The following is a 24,229-nucleotide window of genomic DNA, read 5'->3' on the forward strand; positions in this document are numbered from 1 at the left end:
AATGCCTAAAAATAGAAAGGTAAGGATTCCATCAGAAAATGTCATGCCACGAAGTTAAAACGATTTATAATTTTGTGTAAGTGAAAATCACGATATCTCTGGCACCCTTGAAGTGTGTGTAAGTAATCCATGCACAGTCTCTCCATTTAGCATGCTAGTGTGGAAGGTGTTCTTTGAGAGGTTAGAAATTATTTCCAAAGACAGTGTGCATGAGTAGATCTTATTCAAAACGTAATTCATACTAAGAGGGCAAACTAACTGATTAAAAATCCAGGATGACAAAATAAACCCATTTATTAATGTAAGTGCAATCGTCACTCCGTTGCAAAAATCAGGCCTTGCATTTCATGAAAGAGATCAAATTAAGCAATCTCAGTTAAAACGTGTAAGTAAACACATCGAAATGAGAAACATTTGCAAATGAACATATGCAGCAGGTAATAAAGAAATAATGAACGACCATCATCGAATTACTTTTATTAGACACTATACTTTGACACTTTCGGATAACCTCTGCCACACTAAAATGTCAATGCTAATCCCTGCTTCCTTGATTAGTGTTGGTGTCTTTTCTGGTAGGATCTAGACTGCTGCCTTCGTATAAGACTCTGTTTTTCAATCCTTCCTGAATCATTTTTTGCTGCATCCTCAGTTTGGCATTATTAACTCTGCAATACATCCTAAAATAAAGAAACAAAGAATTGCACATTTTATTTTGGTAGCATACACTGTCTTTCAAGTATGCATAGCACTTATTTAGTCTCACGTTTGCTTTTAATACACATTATACACTGAATGAGTTAGATTAATCAACAAGGAGGCAGATTTATTTCCCAGTAACCCCAGTAGAAAATCTTTCAAGCCAATTGCCTCGAATTTACTATCTACTTTTGTGAGTGGGGACCATGTCCAACCTTTGGTGATAATATTCTTGGTGAAGAATAATAGGCACATGCAGTTACCTGACAAAACGACCCAACTGTAACGTCTTCAAAGCGGGCTGAAATTGCAGCTTAACATTCTCATATAAAAGTATTCAAAGCCGTTAGGTGGCAGGGTAGAAATCAGGGTTTACTTGTGTTCAGCCAATGACTGACTATACACAAGAAGATACATTCAATTGCTTTTCCGCTTTCAAAAATATGCATAAGCTTCCTGGATCTTATAATAAAACAAGAAGATGGAATGATATACACATTGTTTTACAAAAAAGATGCAGACCTCTACTAGTTTCTATTCACAAAACCTGAACGACAAATTACCCTCCAGCCAATTCCTAACATTACACCACAGCTGCAATAAAAAAGATTATTTTCACAAGGTTGAGGACCTGATGATGAAATGAATGGCAAGAGGATATCCGAAAAAACATTAAATTAAAAAAACCTGGGAGATGAAGCGTGAAAGACTAATTAAGAAGAAAATGAAAGCAAAAAGCACTCCTCACTCGTATCATCACCACCTTCGATCAAGACATTAACGGATTGGTAAAAAAACAGTAAAGTAAAACTGGCACATCTTGTAGACCTTGACTACTAAGACAGAAACATATGATTTAGTCTAGTCCAAATTGGAAGAATAACTGATTAACACTACGGGGGTCATTACAACCCTGGCGGCCGCCCGGCAGTCCGATCTTGGCAGGCGCCTTAAGCCGCCCGCCAAGGTCGTAATGAGGGCCTATGTTTTGCTTACATGCTACAAGAGGATACCAAAAGTGTGGCAACTGTAGCGACTGCCCACAAGTCGTGACAGAAGATATAGGCCCTAATTATGTGCTTGGTGGTAAAAATCGCCTACTGTCAACCGTGGCTACCATCCGTCCTCCATATTATGAGCACTGCCGGACTTCTGCCACAAGAAGGGCGGAAATCCAGCAGTGATCATAGTGGCTACCACCAGCACGGCCACGCCAGTAGACTGCCACCAGTCGTATCATGACCTGTGATACGGCCTGGTGGTGTTCTGCTGGTGGGCGTTGCTGGCGGTAGCAGTGCCCCTTCCCGTTCCCTGCCGGAAGACCACCTGGAAGAAGGCAGGTTGTGCTTCCGACAGGGGAGGGGGGTGGGGGAGGTGTTGTGTGGGTGGGGTTGAGTGCATAAATGTGTGAGTGTGTGCATGAATGCGTCTGTGTGTGTAGTGTTGTTTGCGTAGGTGTATGCATGTGTGTGAATGCGTGTAAGAATAGTAATGTGAGTGTGTGTCTGCATGTCAGTGTGAATGTGTGTACGAATGTGTGCGAGCATGACTGGATGTATGCGTGTACGAATGCCTGTATGCCAGTGTGAGTGGGTGTATGCCTGGTGCCTGTCTGCAGGTGGGTGCGATGATTGGAAGGGGGGAGTGTGGATGCAGGGAGAGTGGGGGGTGTCCGGGGAGTGTTCGGGGGGGGGGATGGTGAGCCGCCCACCAGTGACAGGGAAGGAATTCCCTGTCACTGGTAGGGCCTACCGCCATGGTTTTCGTGGCATTGCTAATGCCATGAAAACCATGGTGGCAGGCTGGCTCAATGTGCTGCCGGAGGTACTATAGCGGCCGCCAGGCTGGAAATTTACATCTCCGGCCCGGCAGCTGCTACAGCTAGGGTGGTCTGAGTGGAGAAGTGGCGGGTTGGCTGCAGCCAACCCACCATTCTCATAATGTTGGTGGTGCTATTGCCACATTACCACTCACCGCCAGGGTCATAATGACCCCCATAGTCTCGTACCAAGGGATTACCTTACTTCACAAGAAGTTTATTAATTGCAACGCCAAAATGTGTCCTTAAAATACAAGGATCTAACATCTCCATTAGTCGTCCACTTCATAAATAATGGGCATTCTGAATATGAGCTATGGAGGACTGTACTGGAATTAGTGCAGTCAAAAGGTGCAGGAAGCCAAATTGAGAGATTGCTTCTGCCAACAGAAGCAAGACAGGCTGTGAAACCTAAGACCTTTGAGAACTGGTTAAATAAACTATCTGAACTACAGATTACTGCCTAGCACTGCAAATTATCATTCAAACACCAGCAAGCAGCCTCACTGCAATGGCTTACTTCAATACCACAAACCCATATCTTAGCAACATCAATATGAGTCATGTTGTCTACCACAACAGGTGACCATGTCATAATGTGGGACAGCTGAAGAGCTGTAGGAGAGATGTGCACAACATGTGAGACTCAATGCGTAACTAAGGCAACAAATGAGAAAGGACACACCAGGCAGTCTTGGACATCCTCCTATGACAACCATGCAACTCTTTGAATTATTCAGATATGATGTGGAAAAGGCTGGTGTCACTTAAACAAGAAGCAAAAAAGATGTAGAAGGCTACCCAGTCAGTCTGGGAGTAAATCATGACACAGCTGTTATTGGAAAGGCAAAATGTGGACCAATAGCTAATCTGCTCTGTCTCACTTATAAGAGATCAACACTCAAAGTAGCCTCACCTGAATGTTTTTGTTTTGGTATACAGGATTTAGCTTCCTGAATCAGACGTTTCCCAATTGCCCCAGACATGAGCCAGCAGGAGGCACCAATCTGAATCCTAAATACATTTCTGTTGTCTTACAGATCGAGAAGGATAGTGACCCAATTGAGTAGCCCAGAAACCTACCCTGGAGCCAACATGAATATCGGTATATTGGACTCAGACATGATATTTAGGAGTGTGACAATTAAGTCTGCTTGAATATATTCCTATTTTTCAGGATGGATTGAATTTTCTTTTCCAGTGTTGTGTTTCAAATAATGAACAAGGTTTCATAAAAGCTGAAAACTTCACTTCTTGCTTATAGGTTCTAAACACTAGGCAAGGTTTCACGCAATGTAAGTAAGTTAAAGGCTGCCAGGGCCTCACTGTTAATTGTTTATTTAAAAAATGTTCAACAATGTTCAGATACAATATATAAACTACAAGTGTAATGAGATAGAAAGGAACGTTGTACCAGACACTTGAGAAAGAAGTGCCACACAGAAATGTCACTACTTCCTTCTCTGAAGGCTATAGGGAAGTGCACCAAGCCTTCACTCACCAGGCTTATCTGCCTGCTGACACAGACAAGAGTAGCAGACACTGCTGTTGGTCCTATTGTACAGAATCGCTATGCAGATGTGAACCTTCTCTGAAACTTGAAGTATGCAGCTTTTCGTGCTAAGTTTAACTTTGTTAGCTGAAAACAAGATAGAGTGGGAAATATCAATATAAATAAACTTTATGATATATTCACAATGTTACAATATTCTTTATTGTTCACCTTTCTGATAAGTATCATTCCTACCTTTTTACTTGTTTTTATAAGAGTTACTATCCACACTGTATCCACTAAGATAAGATTTTGATTTTAAGTAAATACTGGAAATTCCGTCCTAGTTTCCTTGTGTTGTTGAGTACGCCTTTCCGTGATGAAAGAGGACTTGGGTTCCCCTAACTATCCTTAACATCTCACAGGATTGATCATTACCTAGAACGCATCTCACTCAAGTAATGCTCAGTGGCTTGCGGGGTGGTTGCAGTCCATCTGCTTTTCTGTTTTGGATTGCAATACTGAGGAAGGCCTTAATGACAGAGGATCTAGAAAATCCATCACTGGGCCATGTTCTGGAATGAAATCTGTTAGACCTGCCAGCCTTATGGTAGTCACCCCTAACCTTTTGCCTGCCTCCCTCCACTTTGTGGACACTGTTTTTGCTGGTTTTCAGACTCTGCGCACTTTACCACTGCTAACCAGTGCTAAAGTGCATATGCTCTCTCCCTTAAAACATGGTAACCTTGAATCATACCGGATTGTACTATTAATTTACTTATAAGTCCCTAGTAAGATGCACTTTATGTGCATAGGGCTGGTAAATTAAATACTACTAGTGGGCCAGCAGCACTGGTTGTGCCACCCACTTAAGTAGCCCCTTTTCCTTGTCTCAGGCCTGCCATTGCAAGGCCTGTGGGTGCAGTTTTACTGCCACCTCGACTTGGCATTTAAAAGTACTTGCCAAGCCTAGAACTCCCCTTTTTCTACATATAAGTCACCCTTAATGTGTGCCCTAGGTAACCCCTAGAGCAGGGTGCTATGTGGGTAAAAGGCAGGACATGTACCTGTGTAGTTATATGTCCTGGTAGTGTAAAACTCCTAAATTCGTTGTTACACTACTGTGAGGCCTGCTCCCTTCATAGGCTAACATTGGGGCTGTCCTCATACACTGTTGAAGTGGCAGCTGCTGATCTGAAAGGAGCAGGAAGGTCATATTTAGTATGGCCAGAATGGTAATACAGAATCCTGCTGACTGGTGAAGTCGGATTTAATATTACTATTCTAGAAATGCCACTTTTAGAAAGTGAGCATTTCTTTGCACTTAAATTTTTCTGTGCCTTACAATCCACGTCTGGCTGGGCTTGGTTGACAGCTCCTTGTGCATTCACTCAGACACACCCCAAACACAGGGTACTCAGCCTCACTTGCATACATCTGCATTTTGAATGGGTCTTCCTGGGCTGGGAGGGTGGAGGGCCTGCTCTCACACAAAGGACTGGCACACCCCCTACTGGGACCCTGGCAGACAGGATTGAACTGAAAGAGGACCTGGTGCACTTCTTAGCCACTCTTTGAAGTCTCCCCCACTTCAAAGGCACATTTGGGTATAAAACAGGGCCTCTGCCCTACCTCATCAGACACTTGCTGGAGAAGAAACCTGAACCAGAAACTACATCCTGCCAAGAAGAACTGCCTGGCTGCTCAAAGGACTCACCTGTCTGCTTTCTACAAAGGACTGCTGCCTTGCTGTTGGCCTGCTGCCTTGCTGAACTCTTGTCTGGCTGTGAAAGTGCTCTCCAAGGGCTTGGATAGAGCTTGCCTCCTGTTCCCTGAAGTCTCAGGACCAAAAAGACTTCCCTTTTTCACTTGGACGCTCCGTGCGCCGAAAATTTCGACGCACAGCTTGTGCCGCGGCGAGAAAAACACCGCACACCGACGCTGATCAACGCGACGCTCTGGGGACGACCGGAAATCCGACGCACGGCTTCGCAAGGACAACGCCGCCCGACCTCTAGAGGAGAAATCGACGCGACGCCTGCCGTGAGATCGTAATTTCAACGCGCAGCCCCGCAGAACGACGCGCAGCCGGAAAACAAGCAGGAAAATCCACGCACAGACCCGGGACATCTGGTAATCCCCGTGATCCACAGAAAGAGACTGTCCGCGCGCCGGAAAACGACGCACGACTTCCCCGCGTGGAAAATAACAACGCAAGTCCGTGTGTGCTGAGGAGAAATCGACGCACCTCTTCTTTTGTGGCCCTTTAAGGAGATTTTTCCACGCTAAACCAGGTACTTGTGCTTGAAAGAGACTTTGTTTATATTCTAAAGACTTAAGACACTTTATATCACTTTTCAGTGATATCTCTACAATTTTCCATTGCAACTTTATTCTTTTTGACCTACAATTATCCTGATAAATATTATATATTTTTCTAAACACTGTGTGGTGTATTTTTGTGGTGCTATATGGTGGTATTGTATGATTTATTGCACAAATACTTTACACATTGCCTTCTAAGTTAAGCCTGACTGCTCGTGCCAAGCTACCAGAGGGTGGGCACAGGATAATCTTGGATTGTGTGTGACTTACCCTGACTAGAGTGAGGGCTTTTGCTTGGACAGGGGGTAACCTGACTGCCAACCAAAAACCCCATTTCTAACATTGGTGATCAGCGGTGAGGATAGGACTTGTATTTGTGCAGTGACATACAGTAGCTAAGTATTTCACTACCTACCCACAGTTGAAGGTCAACTTGGTTTTTATCTCTTTTTGCAAATCCGTTTTTTTTTCCTGACAATTTTCAAAAACTAAATCCTCACTCAACATGTCTCTGACTGGGTCTCAGACAGGGGAGTTTGACCTACTCCAGTTGGATACATATACGGTCAAACAACTAAGGGGATTCTGCAGGGCATTGAGGGTACCCACCCAAGGGGCCTCCAGAAAGGAGGACTTTCAAGTGGCGCTGAGGGCCTGGGCAGAAGCCCATTTAGAGGATGATGAGGAAGAGGAGCCAGAAAATGGCCCCTCAGAGGAATTTTCACTATCTGTGGATGGTGTTACCACTGCAATTGTGCACCCTTCCAGACCAGGGAGCAGTGTCTCTGTGCAAAGCCTGACTGCAGAGGAAAGGAGAGAAGAAAGGGAGTTCCAATTGCAAAAGGCAAAACTGAAAATTGAGGCTCAACAGGAGGAGAGAAGGGCAGAAAGAGAAGCCAAACAAGCTGAGGCTGAAAGAACAGCCAAACAGAGTCAAGCAGAAGCTGAAAGAGCAGCCAAACAAGCGGAAGCTGAAAGAGCAGCCAAACAGGTGGAAGCTGAAAGAGCTTTGGCTGAAAAGAAACTATTGTTGGCTCATGAACTGAGTCTCAAGGAGCTGGAGATCAAGGCAAGACAGTCTGAATCCAGCAATAATGGTGGCAGCATACTGACAGGACCAGCTGGAGAAAAGAAGGTTTGTATACTCAAAAATGTGGTGCCCAGTTTTGTGGTGGGAGATGACATAGATAAATGGTTAGCTGCTTATGAAGTTGCACTAAGGGCTCATGAGGTTCCTGAAGGGCAATGGGGGGTAGCTATGTGGGGTTATGTACCGCCATTGGGGAGGGATACACTCCTCACATTGGATCAACCTGATCAAAACACATACCCACTTCAGAAAGCCATTTTACTTGCCAAGTTTGGGCTGACCCCTGAGGGATACCGTCAGAGGTTCAGGGACAGCACCAAACAAACCACACAAACATGGGTAGATTTCTTTGACTTCTCCAGTAAGGCACTGAATGGATGGGTGCGGGGCAACAAAGTAGCTGATTATAAAGGTTTATATGACTTGATTCTCAGAGAGCATATGCTTAATACTACTTATAGAGAGTTGCGCCAGCACTTAGTGGATAGCAAGCTGACTGATCCCAGGAAGTTTGCTGAGGAGGCGAACCTCTGGGTTAGCACCAGAGTGTCCAAGAAGGTACCTGGGGGGGACTCCCACAAAGGTGGTCAGGGTTCCCAACAGAAGAAAGAGGGGGGAGATAAACTTGCAGATAAGGAACTCTCCAAAGGCCCCCAAAAGAATCCCCAGGGAGGGGGTGGCAACCCTTCCTTTTCCAAATTTGGGAAAAAGCCAGGGACATATGACAGGTCAGGGAAACCTAACCCCAAATGCATGGAGTGTTACCAGTATGGTCACTATAAAGGCGATCCCCAGTGCCCCAAGAGGGCACCGTCCACTACCGGACAGGCACCTGGGTTGACTAGTGTAGCGCTCGGGGGGGAGATGGACCCAGATAGCTTTGAGGAACAGGTAGAGATTTCCCTAGTGTCCCTGGGAGAAGGAGAAATGATGCCCAAGGTCCACATGCCCAAAAATACTTCCAAGTACCGGCAGTGGGTCACCATTGATGGGCAGAAGGTGGAGGCTCTGTGTGACACAGGAGCCAGTATGACTACTATCAAGAGTCAGCTGGTGTCAACAGAGCAGATAGTACCTAATACATTCCACCAGGTCATAGTCGCTGACAATCGCGAGAGTCACCTACCGGTGGCTCTGGTTCCCTTTGAGTGGGGGGGGGTCTCTGGTACTCTGAAAGTAGCTGTGAGTCCTGCCATGCCTGTAGATTGTCTGTTAGGCAATGATCTTGAGCATACTGCTTGGAAAGAAGTGGAGCTCAAGTCTCACCTGGAGATGTTAGGGTTACCTGAGTGGGTCTGCATGACCACACGGTCCATGGCTGACCGAGAGGGAAGTCAAGGGCGTCTGGAGCCTGGAACGATGGCCCAGAGAGCTGCCAAGAGGAGGGACCAGGGGCACGGGAAACCGGCCCCGGAAGTTCCCGCAGTGGCTGACGGGGCTCCTGAGGAGGAGGCTCCTGAGCCAACTGGGGAAGACATTGCCACCCTAGGTGACTTACCTGAGCTTGCTGGCTGGCAAGTTGAGGGTGAACCCACCAGGGAGGAATTCTGCAAGGCGCAGAAAGAATGTCCCACTCTAGAAGGTCTGAGGAAACAAGCCTCAAACCAGGCGGCAGGTGACACCTCTGGCGATCACCACCTATATTGGGAGAATTATCTCCTCTACAGTGAGCGTAAGGTTCCGGCCTTTGGGGCAGCACGTACGCTGGTGGTCCCCCAATGTTACCGAACCTTCCTACTGGGTCTGGCTCACGACATTCCCCTGGCAGGACATTTGGGGCAAGGCAAGACCTTTAACAGGCTTGTCACCCACTTTTATTGGCCCAAAATGAGGACACACTCAGATAAATTCTGCAGATCCTGTCCTACCTGCCAGGCCAGTGGTAAAGCAGGAAAAAGGGGTAAAAGCCCCCTGATTCCACTTCCTGTCATTGGCACCCCCTTTGAAAGGGTGGGCATCGACATTGTTGGTCCCTTGGACCCCAAAACTGCCTTAGGCAACAGGTTCATCCTGGTTTTGGTGGACCATGCCACCTGTTACCCAGAGGCAATCCCTCTGAGGACCGTAACTGCACCGGTGGTGACCAGGACTCTGATGGGGATATTTACCCGTGTGGGATTCCCCAAGGAGATAGTGTCTGACAGAGGCACTAACTTCATGTCTGCATACATGAAGTCTCTGTGGGATGCGTGTGGTGTAACCTACAAGTTCACCACACCCTATCACCCCCAGTCTAATGGTCTTGTGGAGAGATTCAACAAGACCCTGAAAGGCATGATTGATGGCCTCCCTGAGGCCATGAGGCGTAAGTGGGACGTCCTCTTACCATGCCTTCTCTTTGCTTACAGAGAGGTCCCCCAGAGGGGGGTAGGGTTCAGTCCCTTTGAGCTTCTCTATGGGTACCCTGTCAGGGGACCCTTAAGCATTGTCAAGGAGGGATTGGAGAAAGCTGCAAAGGCACCCCCTCAGGACGTGGTCAGCTACATGTTGGCCCTCCGCAACCAGATGACCCGCTTCTGGAAAGAGGCCCAAAGTAACCTTGAGGCCAGTCAAGAGGTAATGAAACACTGGTATGACCAGAAGGCCACCCTGGTAGAGTTTCAACCTGGAGACAAAGTGTGGGTAATGGAGCCAGTAGAGCCTAGAGCTCTCCAGGACCGCTGGTCTGGCCCATTTGAAATCAAGGAGCGGAAAGGGGAGGCCACTTACCTAGTGGACCTCCAAACCCCTAGGAATCCCCTAAGGGTGCTCCATTTGAACCGACTAAAGGCTCACTGTGAGAGGTCGGAGATCACCATGCTTCTGGTCACAGATGAAGGAATGGAAGAGGAGAGTGAACCTCTCCCCGACCTCCTCTCTGCCCAAGAAGGTGATGGGTCAGTAAGCGGGGTCATTCTTTCTGACTCCCTGACTCTAAACCAGAGAGGAGACTGCTATGAGCTGTTGGAGCAGTTCTCCCCCCTGTTCTCCCTTACTCCTGGACTGACCCACCTCTGTGTTCATGATATTGACACCGGTGACAGTCTCCCTGTGAAGAACAAAATTTACAGGTTGTCGGATAAGGTGAATCCCAGCATCAAGGAGGAGGTCTCCAAGATGTTGACTCTAGGGGTTATCGAGAAATCCAGTAGTCCCTGGGCCAGCCCAGTGGTGTTGGTCCCTAAGGCTACTGCCCCAGGTGCGAAGCCAGAACTCCGGTTCTGTGTGGACTACCGGGGTCTCAACTCAGTCACACGGACTGATGCTCACCCCATCCCCCGAGCTGATGAGCTCGTTGACAGTCTGGGCGCTGCCAAGTTCCTGAGTACGTTTGATCTTACTTCGGGGTATTGGCAGATCGCCCTGACTGAGGGGGCTAAGGAAAGATCCGCATTTTCAACCCCTGATGGCCATTACCAGTTCCGGGTGATGCCGTTTGGATTGAAAAATGCCCCGCTACCTTACAACGGTTGGTTAACGGGGTCCTAGCTGGCAAGGATGCCTTCTGTGCAGCCTACCTGGATGACATAGCTGTCTACAGTTCCAGCTGGGAGGAACACCTGCTTCACCTCAAGGAGGTGCCTCAGGCCCTGCAACAGGCAGGCCTGACCATCAAGGCTAGTAAGTGCCAGATTGGGCAGGGTTCCGTGGTGTACTTGGGACACCTAGTGGGTGGTGGCAAGGTGCAGCCACTCCAGGCCAAGATTTAAACTATCAAGGCCTGGCAACCACCGCGAACGCAGACTGAGGTGAGAGCCTTTTTAGGCCTCACAGGATACTACCGCAGATTTGTCAAGGGCTATGGTACCATTGTATCACCCTTGACAGAGCTCACTTCCAAGAAACAACCTAGGTTGGTGAATTGGACAGAGGCTTGTCAGAAAGCCTTTGACGTCCTGAAGGAAGCCATGTGCACGGCCCCTGTGCTCAAGGCCCCTGACTACTCCCAGGAATTTATCGTGCAGACAGACGCTTCAGAGCATGGCATAGGGGCAGTCCTAGCACAGCTAAATGAGGAGGGCCGAGATCAACCGGTAGTCTTTATTAGCAGAAGGCTATTACCACGGGAACAGAGGTGGAGTGCTATTGAGAGAGAAGCTTTTGCTGTGGTCTGGGCACTAAAGAAGCTAAGACCCTACCTGTTTGGGACTCACTTCCGGGTCCAGACAGACCACAGGCCCCTCAGATGGCTCATGCAGATGAGGGGTGAGAATCCAAAACTCTTGAGGTGGTCCATTTCCCTGCAGGGGATGGACTTTACGGTGGAACATCGCCCAGGGGTTGACCACGCCAATGCTGATGGTCTCTCCAGGTACTTCCGCCTTAGCGATGAGAGCTCCCAGGAGGTCGGGTAGCTCTCCCCACTTTCAGCTGGTGGGGACACATGTTAGACCTGACAGCCTTAGGGTAGTCACCCCTAACTTTTTGCCTGCCTCCCTCCACTTTGTGGACACTGTTTTTGCTGGTTTTTAGACTCTGCGCACTTTACCACTGCTAACCAGTGCTAAAGTGCACATGCTCTCTCCCTTAAAACATGGTAACCTTGAATCATACCTGATTGGACTATTAATTTACTTATAATTCCCTAGTAAGGTGCACTTTATGTGCATAGGGCTGGTAAATTAAATACTACTAGTGGGCCAGCAGCACTGGTTGTGCCACCCACTTAAGTAGCCCCTTTTCCTTGTCTCAGGCCTGCCATTGCAAGGCCTGTGGGTGCAGTTTCACTGCCACCTCGACTTTGCATTTAAAAGTACTTGCCAAGCCTAGAACTCCCCTTTTTCTACATATAAGTCACCCTTAATGTGTGCCCTAGGTAACCCCTAGAGCAGGGTGCTGTGTGGGTAAAAGGCAGGACATGTACCTGTGTAGTTATATGTCCTGGTAGTGTAAAACTCCTAAATTCGTTGTTACACTACTGTGAGGCCTGCTCCCTTCATAGGCTAACATTGGGGCTGTCCTCATACACTGTTGAAGTGGCAGCTGCTGATCTGAAAGGAGCAGGAAGGTCATATTTAGTATGGCCAGAATGGTAATACAAAATCCTGCTGACTGGTGAAGTCGGATTTAATATTACTATTCTAGAAATGCCACTTTTAGAAAGTGAGCATTTCTTTGCACTTAAATCCTTCTGTGCCTTACAATCCACGTCTGGCTGGGCTTGGTTGACAGCTCCTTGTGCATTCACTCAGACACACCCCAAACACAGGGTACTCAGCCTCACTTGCATACATCTGCATTTTGAATGTGTCTTCCTGGGCTGGGAGGGTAGAGGGCCTGCTCTCACACAAAGGACTGCCACACCCCCTACTGGGACCCTGGCAGACAGGATTGAACTGAAAGGGGACCTGGTGCACTTCTTAGCCACTCTTTGAAGTCTCCTCATCAGACACTTGCTGGAGAAGAAACCTGAACCAGAAACTACATCCTGCCAAGAAGAACTGCCTGGCTGCTCAAAGGACTCACCTGTCTGCTTTCTACAAAGGACTGCTGCCTTGCTGTTGGCCTGCTGCCTTGCTGAACTCTTGTCTGGCTGTGAAAGTGCTCTCCAAGGGCTTGGATAGAGCTTGTCTCCTGTTCCCTGAAGTCTCAGGACCAAAAAGACTTCCCTTTTTCACTTGGACGCTCCGTGCGTCGAAAATTTCGACGCACAGCTTGTGCCGCGGCGAGAAAAACACCGCACACCGACGCTGATCAACGCGACGCTCTGGGGACGACCGGAAATCTGACGCACGGCTTCGCAAGGACAACGCCGCCCGACCTCTAGAGGAGAAATCGACGCGACGCCTGCCGTGAGATCGTAATTTCAACGCGCAGCCCCACAGAACGACGCGCAGCCGGAAAACAAGCAGGAAAATCCACGCACAGACCCGGGACATCTGGTAATCCCCGCGATCCACAGAAAGAGACTGTCCGCACGCCGGAAAATGACGCACGACTTCCCCGCGTGAAAAATAACAACACAAGTCCGTGTGTGCTGAGGAGAAATCGACGCACCCACCCTTTTTCCACGCACCTCTTCTTTTGTGGCCCTCTAAGGAGATTTTTCCACGCTAAACCAGGTACTTGTGCTTGAAAGAGACTTTGTTTATATTCTAAAGACTTAAGACACTTTATATCACTTTTCAGTGATATCTCTACAATTTTCCATTGCAACTTTATTCTTTTTGACCTACAATTATCCTGATAAATATTATATATTTTTCTAAACACTGTGTGGTGTATTTTTGTGGTGCTATATGGTGGTATTGTATGATTTATTGCACAAATACTTTACACATTGCCTTCTAAGTTAAGCCTGACTGCTCGTGCCAAGCTACCAGAGGGTGGGCACAGGATAATCTTGGATTGTGTGTGACTTACCCTGACTAGAGTGAGGGCTTTTGCTTGGACAGGGGGTAACCTGACTGCCAACCAAAAACCCAATTTCTAACAAAATCCACAAAACACACCAATAGCGCCCTGAGCAGGGCATAATCGTCTATTTCTTTGAGCAATTTTGGATGAACACTCAAGATAACAGCTATTACTTTTGGAGATCTTCCTTGTAACATTGGTTACCTCCTTTAATTCATATAGATGTTTTCTTTCTGCCTCTAGGTACCTGATTTATAAAAGTTTTTTTCCTGTTTTGATTTCAATTTTGAGTCTCATGTTTTGAATCTCATTTCTAACAGAGCAATCACCAATTCCAATGGGGTACACGTTACGGCACCAGTGACACAACATTAAGGGTTTTTCAAACAAGGGGGCTGAAATATGTTTCATACTAAATGCACATGCTGCACATACTAACAAAATAGTCTATCTATGGATGGAGTTTTAGGCTGCAGATCCATATGGAAAATGTTACTTACCCAGTAGACATCTGTTTGTGGCATGTAGTGCTGTAGATTTGCATGCTGTGCATAAGACAGCCATCTAGTATTGGGCTCGGAGTGCTACAAGTTGTTTTTCTTCGAAGAAGCTTTTCGAGCCACGAGGTCGAGTGACTCCTTCTCTCAGTGATAGTGCACATGGGCATCGAGTCCTGTGTTAGATCGTTTTCCCGCAGGAGGGTTAAGTAAAGAGTGTATAAGTGTATATGTACATATATAGTGAAGAAATGAGATATCCATGGAATGTATATGCATATTTACAATATAAAACTATACGGCCACAGGCTTCCAGGGAGGAGGGACGGCGCATGTGAATCTACAGCACTACACGCCACAAACAGATGTCTACTGGGTAAGTAACATTTTCCAGTCAATGGCATGTGTAGCTGTAGATTCACATGCTGTGCATAGATTGAAAAGCAGTCCCTCCTAAGAAATAAGCAGTGGCTAGCCTGTAGGAGTTGTAGTAGTTTGAAACAGTGTTTTAAGCACTGCTTGTCCAATATTTGCTTGTTGGCGAGATAATACATCCACACAGTAGTGTTTGGTAAATGTGTGTGGTGTAGACCATGTGGCTGCTTTACATATGTGTGCCATTGGTATATTGCCTAAGAATGCCATTGAAACCTGTTTTTTCCTAAAGGAATGCACTTTTGGAGTTACTGGTAACTGTCTTTTGGCTTTAAGATTACAAGTCTGTACACATTTGACTATCCATCATGCTATTTCAGTTTTTGAAATAGGATTACCTTAAAAAGGATGTTGAAAAGCCACAAAGAGTTGTTTGGATTTCTAAAATCTTTTGTTCTGTCTATATAATACATGAGAGCTCTTTTAACCTCAAGGGTGTGAAGAGCTCTTTCAGCAACTGAATGGCTGTGGAAAGAAGAGTAGCAATTCCACTGACTGACTGATATGAAAATGTGAAACCACTTTTGGTAGGAATTGTGGATAAGTCCTAAGACCTCTTGTTTTTGTGAATTTGAAAGAAAGGTTCTTATAAAGTGAATGCTTGGATTTCACTAACTCTTCTTATAGAAGTAATTGCTAATAAAAAGGCAACCTTCCATGATAAAAACTGAAGAGGACAAAAATGCATGGGTTCAAATAGTGGTCCCATAAGTCTTGTGAGTACAATGTTAAGATTCCATACAGGAGCTGGTGGTGCTCTAGGTGCAATAACTCTTTTGAGACCTTCCATAACGACATTTAAAACAGGAATCCTAAATAGGGAAGTATGTTGTCTGTTTTGGGTGTAAGCAGCTATTGCTGTTAGATGCATCCTAATTGAGGAGTATGCAAAATTTGCTTTTTGTAAACGTGGCAAATAGCAAAAAATATCCTCAACTGAAGCTTTAAGTCGGTCAATGTCTTTAGGTTGACAATAGTAGACAAAATGCTTCCAATTAGATGCTTAACACCGTCTAGTTGTGTGTTTCCGTGCTTCTTTTAGAATATCCATACACTCAGATGGAAGTTGTAAGTAGCCAAATTCTATGACTTAAGGAGCCAAATTGCCAGATTGAGTATGCTGGGATTTGGATGTCTGATTTGACATCTCCTTTGAGTCAACAGATCTGGTCTGTTTGGTAGCTTTTGATGTGGTACTACAGACAGATCCAACAGTGTTGCGCTCCAATGTTGACGTGCCCACATAAGTATCATGCTGAGCGAGGTTTGTTTCATCTTTTTGACCAGAAATGGAATTAGTGGGAGAGGTGGAAAAGCATAAGCAAATATCCCTGACCAGTTGATTCACAGAGCATTGCCCTTGGATTGAGGGTGTGAGCACCTGGATGCAAAGTTCTGGCATTTTGCGTTTTCGTTGGTGGCAAAAATATCTATTTCTGGGGTTCCCCACATTTTGAGTTATTTTTGAATCACCTGTGGGTGAATTTACCATTCGTGTATTTGTTGCTGCATCCTGCTTAAGAGGTCCACAAATTGATTGTGTATCCCTGGGATATACTCTGCCACTAATTAAACTTGAATGTGACTTACCCATTTCCAAATTGTCTGTGCTAGAAGGGACAATTGAGATGAATGTGTCTCCCCCCCTGTTTTTGCAGATAATACATTGTTGTCATATTGTCTAATCTTATTAACACTATCTTGTGTGTGATTTGTGTTTGAAAGGCTTTAAGTGCGAGGAACACTGCTAGTAGTTCCAAGTGATTTATGTGATAAGTCTGTTGGATCGGGTCCCATTGTCCCTGTATAGTGAGGTTGTTGAGATGAGTTCCCCAACCCATCATTGAGGCATCTGTTGCGATTATGGTCTGAGGCATAGGGTCTTGAAAGGGCTGCCCTTTTGATAGGTTGGTGTGATACCACCATTCCAGAGAGTGGTAAGTTTGGCGGTCCAGCTACACTAGATCCTGAATATGACCCTGCGCCTGAGACCAGACACTGCTGTAGTGGTCTCATGTTCAGGCATGCAATGGGTACTATTGCTATGCATGATGCCATCATACCCAAAACTATTGTTTAACTTTACTTTGTAAGTGCGGTTGAATAGCAGTTGAGATATGAGATTGTGAAAATTTTGAATTCTCACTGGGTTTGGGTATGCTAATGTTGACTGAGTGTTGAGAACTGCTCCTAGATACTGTTGTGTTTGTGCTGGTTGCGGTTGATATTTTGATAGTTGATTGTAAACCCTAGGTTGTGTAGAGTGTCCACTGTATACTGTGTGTGTTGTTGACAGGTTTGAATTGTACTGGCTTTTATGAGCCAGTCGTCCAGGTAAGGTAAGACATGTATGTGTTGTCTTCTGAAGAATGCTGCAACCACTGCTAGACACTTGGTGAATACCCTTGATGCTGTTGTTATTCCGAAGGGTAATACTTTGAATTTGTAATGCTTTCCTGCTATTACAAATCTTAGATATTTTCAATGCGCTGGATGTATTGGAATGTGAAAATAAGCATCTTTGAGATCTAATGCTGTCATATAATCTTGTTTTTTAAATATGGGAATTACATCTTATAGAGTGACCATGTTGAAGTGTTCTGAAAGTATGTATAGATTGAGGGGTCTGAGATCCAGGATTGGTCTGAGATTACCATCCTGTTTTGGAATGAGGAAGTATAGTGAGTATACTCCTAAATCCTGTTGGGATATAGGTACTATATCTATGGCTCCTTTGAGCAGTAGTGATTGCACTTCTTGTTTCAATAAAATGAGATGCTCCTGAGTTAGTTTGTGTGAATGAGGTGGAATGTTTGGTGGAGTTCAAATGAGTTCTAGACAATAACCATGTTGGATAATTGATAGAACCCAATGATCTGCAGTGATGTTGTGCCATTGTGGATAGAAATGTGGCAGTCTTCCTCCCACAGGAGATGTGTGCTCTATGGGCATGTTGATAAAGTCACTGTTAATTTGATTGTGAAGGGCCTCTGCAAGTGGAGGGTTTACCTCTTCCTCTATTGTTGGATCCACTATAGGATCCTCTAGTATAAAAATGTGAGGATTGTTTTTGTTGGGAGTTTGCTGTCTCTATAGCAGATAGTTTGAAACCCCCTCTAAATTGTGGTCAACGAAAAGTACCTCGGGTGGGTGTTGTATATAATGCCCCCATGGCTTTAGGTGTTTCTGAAGCTTTTTTAAGTTTATTTATAGTTGTGTCCACGTCAGGGCCAAATAAGTGTTGCTTATTAAAAGGCATGTTTAGTACTGCCTGTTGTATTTCAGGTTTGAAACCTGAACATCTTAGCCAGGCATGTTCCCTAGTAAGCATGCTGGTGTTAATTGATATAGCTGCTGTGTCTGCTGCATCCATAGCAGATCTAATAGCGTTATTAGATATTGCTTGCCCTTCATTTACTATCTGCTGTCCTCTTTTTTGATGTTCCGGAGGGAGGTAGTGTAATAGCTCTTACATTTCATCCCAGTGTGCTCTATCATATCTAGCCAAAAGAGCTTGTCAATTGGCTATCCTCCAATGATTTGCAGCTTGTGAAGCTACTGTTTTCCCAGCTGCATATATTTTCCTGCTTTCTTTATCCGGAGGAGGGGTATCTACTGTGGACTGACTGTTAGCCCTTTTCCTTGCTGCACCAACTGCAATTGAATCTGGAGGTAATTGGGTTCTTATAAACACAGGGTCTGAGGGTGCTGGTTTATATTTTTCCTCCATTCTAGGAGTGATAATCCTAGCTTTAACAGGCTCTTGAAAGATATCAGAAGCATGTCTGAACATTCCTGGAAGCATGGGAAGACATTCATGTTATTTATGTGTTGACAATAGTGTGTCAAAAAGGAAATCTTGCTCTATCTGATCTGTATGCATTTGTACATTATGATAGGCTGCAACTCCAGCCATTACTTGATTGTATGCAGTAGTGTCTTCTGGTGGTGAGGGTCCGGCAGGATATAGATGTGGATCATTTGGTAGAATGAGATCAGAGTCATATGTATCCCATGGATCTGTATCCTGCTGGTCATCACTAAGATCATCCCTATGTGGTGAAAATGAGGATGTATGTGGTGATAATTGTGCTTGATATGTGGGTGATGGTGGTGGTGTGGAAGGAATAACAGGAAAATGTAGTGGTGAAGGCTGTTTATGCTTTATAGCCACTTCCTGTTATTTGTCTTTCAAGACCTTCTTTGATGGAGGTACACCTTTTGAAGTGTCTTTAAAAGTACATTTCCTCCTAAAGGACATTGGAGGGGAGGCAATTATTCTTCATGTGTCCTTTTAAAACGTGTATCTTTCGCTTTTTAGCATCCATCACCTCTAAAATAGGTTGTATGTCCAAGGATTCCTGTTTAGAAGTAGTTTGTCTACTACAGATGTCTTTCGACTCCAAAAGCTTGTGTTTTAAACGAACTGAAAGCATCTGCTCAGAAGATTTTCGGCTTGATTCCGAGACTGGTGTAGAAGTCTGTTTGGTCGATGCCAAATGCACTTTAGTCTTGAATCTCGGTGCTGAACCCTAAGGTTGGTCATCTGAACATTCTTTTCGAATTCGACCAGGCAGTGAAGGATCGACGACTACGGCTGAAGTCTTTTTAGACATTTTTGTGTGGTGCGATGGGGCAGTTGTACTCACATACTGTGCCGGAGGCACGTAGTGGCTGTCGTCATTGGAGTGTTCATCGGAGTCTAAGTCTTGGAAGGAAAAGACTGCCTCTTGTCGAACTTCTTCTTGAGCATGTTCTTCACCGAAGATATCTGGTGTGTTTTCTGTGGATTTCGACTCCATTTCGAGACGACAAGCTCAACGGTCCTGAAGAGTCTTTTTAGATTGAAAAGATCTACAGGCATCACAGTTCTCTTCTTGATGGTCTGGAGCTAGACAGAGATGACACACAGAATGTTGATCGGTGTACAGAAATTTAGCATGACACTGAGGGCAGAATCAGAAAAGAGTTTGTTCCATTAGACTTACACTGAAGTAGGTCCTAAAAGGACATTGCCCTTGTAAGGGTGAGAAATTCGACCCCGACGGTTAAATCGGATCGAGTACAGATCGAAACACGATAGAAAACAATTCCGATGTTATTATAGAAAAGGTAGAATAAGTTCTGAATTACCAAACCGCGATTCACCGGATCGAGAGGAAGCACGTCGTAACCAGACGCCGGAAAGAAAACAATCTAAAAAAGGACTCGATGCCCAGGTACACTATCACCGAGAGGAGGAGTCACTCGGCCTCGTGACTTGAAAAGCTTCTTCGAAGAAAAACAACTTGTAACAGTCTGAGCCCAACACTAGTTAGCGGACTTATGCACAGCATGTTTATCTACAGCTACACATGCCATCGAACATATATATGTATCTGCTGCAATTCTGGATAATTATGAACTTTATTGTGACATAGAAGTCCTTTTGTGATAACAAGATCATCAAAAATAGTTTAGTGCTCAATTACACCATGTAGTTAAGAATGTTTGACCAGGTCAATGAAGGGACTAACTTGTCTGTACTGCCTGGGTGTACACATATGCTCGCATAGTAAATGTAACAGCTGCAGAAGTAAGATAGTTACTAAACCGTATAGTTGATATGCATAGGTGACCTTGATAATGTGTCCTACAATTGACTGCTGTGGAAGCCTTTGTTTCCGGCTCTGCACAACAAGAGCTTCTTGTGGTGCAGGCAATTAGTCCACAGAGTATTAATGTAACTATGGGCAAGCCATTCACAAAACAAGTTGTGATTCTGTTTTGATTCACTTGTTATACTAATCAGGTAGAAGAGATTTATCCTCACACAAAACCCCAGGATAGACAGACTGTTAACTAAGTGGTGTTCCATTTGCCATGTTACCACCGATACAAAACTGTACTACTTGGGGTACAATCTTTGCGAGTATTAATACTACTAAGCGTGGTACACCCTCACTAGCGATATAACCAGAGTTGTTAAAACAAATCCGAAACAAGGTCGAAGCTGCGTCTGCTCCTGATTTAGGAGTTAAGCTAATATCTGATTTTGAGACAGTTTCATCAATAGTTAAGTAATATTCGAGGAGAAGCCTCAGTTCTGGCAGTGCGCCAACGGTTGGCAACGGTTCCCGTTCCAAGATCACAAACAGGAACTTCTTAAGATTATTTCAGAAGTTTACACCTCTGTGTAGGTTCCAGAGCCACAAGACTGCAACTAATTAGGGCTCCGGTAAAGAGAAAGCAGTACCAGTAGGTAAGAAAAAGCAAAAAACAACAAAAAATACCCCTAGAATTGGATTCCCTATACTGCAGGAGTCCAGTGCGGTTGTATATATAATTTGAGGGACTGTGATAAAATCAGAAAGCTGTTCTTCCTGTTCTTTAGAGGGTTGTGGGAACATTAAAAGGAAAAAAAACATGTGGATGGACTATCGCAGAAAGGACAAGTACGGCAAACAGAAAAATGATCAGACATGTGGACTTTAAATTAGTATAAAAAGGGAAGAGAAAGGTTCGGACTCAAAGACTCATTTTAAGAAGAAAAAAAAAAAAAGTAGCCAGTGTAGCGAAAATGCATGCCTTATAAACAACAGACTCCGCTATAGAACAGGACTTGGGCAGTAGCGCTTCTGGAGAGTGCACCAAAATTGACAACAGTTCTCAAGAAACATCTATTGGTAACTACAACTAAGAAATACATACAGGTTGAGACAACATATGGACATGTAAGCCCTCCAAACTGTTTATGATGGAGAAATACAAATTGAGGGTGATATATTGCTCAACATCAAAGCTATAGTCTGGTCTCATTTGCTAGCTGCTTTTGACATCATCCTCGCAGAGGATGAATAGCCTTTCATAAGGGATGAACCTTGAGATAAGGAGGTAATAATGCAAGTGTTTTCTCCTTGGTATCCAAAGAATTCAGGTAAAAATATGCAGGTGCATAGGCCTCAAAGCAGACTTCTATATTAGTCAGAAACCAAGCAAGGTGGAATAGGGTATCTGTTCCACATGTGATTCCTCTAGGGAGTGAGTCCCAAGTCCAGGCTCTATATTCTCTAAAGTCGGGAGATAAGTGGTATATCAGGCTATTTTATATCAACTACTAAATAAAGGCATAGTAGTGTGTGTCATTCCACCATGAACACTTCTCTTTTTCAGGTGTTTAAACCTGCTAATTCATGTAGAACAGCTTTAGATAGATATATAAATATAAATATACATACACAAGCTGTAAAAACGGTCGCAGCACTGGATTCATTATCAATCTAGTTAAGAAAAAGTTTAAAAAACGTTCACGACATCTAATGGATTATTTAATCAAACCATAGCACTTGAATCCCAGTACCTAACCACGCTGTCAGTCAACTGTCTTCAACATGCTTATACAAGATAGCCTCTGGGCTAAAAGAACAGTCCTTGCCCTCTTTGTAGCAAGGATTATGAAGATCCCACAAGAAGTTCCCAAGGCAATCCCATGGATTGAGGACATTGATATTACAGACAATGACTTGATTGATTAGTTGGAGCGGAAAGTATAGTGACACTTTTAGCTTGAAATGGGTATAAAAATACTTGATTACATCAAAAATAATTGCATATCTTAATGTAAGTTTCCTTGCATATGAATAACACAGTGAGGGTAAAGGATTGGCACTTGACTTCTTGCAGATATCTGCTTTTACAATCTCCAAATCCGTTGAGGAAGTTACAAGGCCTGGTGGGGTTTCTCAAATTTGGAAGAGCTTCCTTACATCATTATCCTGAGTGGGTTAAGCCCTTGTATGAATCAAACACTCCAACATTTTCTGAACAGAATTCTGAACAGAATTGGATGAAAACACATACAACTATCTTACAATGACTGTAGCAGGCATGTTAGAGACTAAATATCCAGTAATTGGGGTTATTTCCAATCCCTGAGGCTACAGATATGTAGCTTACAATGAGGGACAGACAAGGTCCATTGCATACTGATCTCATCTGTATTCCTCTGCTGAGGAGTGTTTTACTCTTATTGAGAAATTTCTCACTGCAGTACCGACAGTCATACTGCAGAAGTGTTCCCCTGCATAGAGAAAACAGATCTTTATAGTTTCTCCAATACCAACAATGAAAGCAGCAACAAATGTCAGCATTTCTAAAGTGCACTCACTACTCCTTCGTGGGGGGCAGTGTGCTGCTTCCTTAACTGCCACTGACAAAGTCTGAAAATGACTCTGCATTTTGCTCTCAATAATTTTGGCTATTTAACAAAATATCCACAAGCTGCCAATATTTTACCCATACATGAGTATGGCTCTGCACAACCTGTGATTGGAAAAGTACTCCATGGCTCGTGCCACAGCACAGGGACATTTGATGACGGCGACTTGAAGATGCTATGCATACAGTAAAGTTCTTGGCAACTTCACTGTACAGCTAGCAGATATCGAGACCCTACAAATCGTCCTTCAAAAGACTGATCCACCAGTTCTCACATTTATTGTGTCAGATTCTGCATTCTGCGTGTAAAGCTCTAATATGGATTTATTGCACTGTGGTACAAGTGGTTTCAGAGATTCAAAGGGAAAATCATTAAAAGTAAACAAAAGCAGCTGTTCTAGAGGACAAGCTTCCTTTGGTCATTGTAAGCACAACATGGCCAATATGAGTGAAGGAATTCATGCTACAGGGAACTGTACAGCAGATCTGGCTGCAAAGACAGCAGTGCAAACTTGTGAGGCAGTTGGTGTAATTCAAACTACGATTGGTGCAGGCATTTTGGTGGCAATATTAGCAATGTAGAAAGGAGAAAAACCTCCTGTTTTCCCTCCAAATACTCATTTCAATAACAATAGTTTTCATACAGTTTTTATACCAAGAATAGGGCAAAGGCACATTCCTAATGAACAAGCTAGATACAATCTAATTAGGGCAGCTCATAAAGGGACATAGTCAGCTCATACTGGCATTCGTGTTAATGTATCAATGATACAGAAATGATACTGGTGGCCACATTCACCAACACTTACACAAAAGTATGTGCAGCAATGCAAAATTGGTCAACAAATAACATATGACTGTTGTAGGACAAGCACAGGCTCCTCCTTACTATTTTTCATTAACTTTTTGGGCTAATTTACCTCAACCATATGAGGCCAACCTAGAGTATATATTTACATATGGACTGTTGTTGATTTACGCTCTAGATTCTTTGGGTTTGGCCACAAATGCTTGAGCGGTCATAAAAAACTAGCAGTGCCTAGTGGAAATGGGAGCAGGTCATACCTTTAATTTAGACAATTGTACTGCATTCGCTGCAAAGTAGGCTGTCTGCTCTGGGGGCACCACTGCTATATTTGCATCAGTTCCACCCAGAAGTAAACAGAGTAGTAGGATGAGCTAATAGTATACTTAAATGCTTAACCATGCCTTGACAGCCAGAGTATTTGTTACACGACTGACCCGGCTGCCTGCCTTTAACCTGTTCCGAGAGAACTAAATAATCTGCCTAGGGAAGTACTAGGTGGTCATACCCCATATGAATTACTCTTCGGCGAACC

General features: G+C 44.4%; 1 protein-coding gene across 1 annotated transcript in view; it reads right to left on the bottom strand.

Moving 5' to 3' along the window:
- Positions 1–276: 276 nt before the first annotated feature.
- COX20 (cytochrome c oxidase assembly factor COX20) overlaps positions 277–24,229 on the bottom strand; it is a 131,295-nt gene continuing 107,342 nt past the window's right edge. Inside the window, exon 4 of the mRNA XM_069234452.1 lies at positions 277–680. Coding sequence (XP_069090553.1) covers positions 536–680 — 145 coding nt within the window. The 3' untranslated portion in view covers positions 277–535. The remainder of the gene's footprint in view (positions 681–24,229) is intronic.

The sequence above is a fragment of the Pleurodeles waltl genome, chromosome 5, assembly GCF_031143425.1.
Source record: "Pleurodeles waltl isolate 20211129_DDA chromosome 5, aPleWal1.hap1.20221129, whole genome shotgun sequence".
Taxonomy (NCBI): domain Eukaryota; kingdom Metazoa; phylum Chordata; class Amphibia; order Caudata; family Salamandridae; genus Pleurodeles; species Pleurodeles waltl.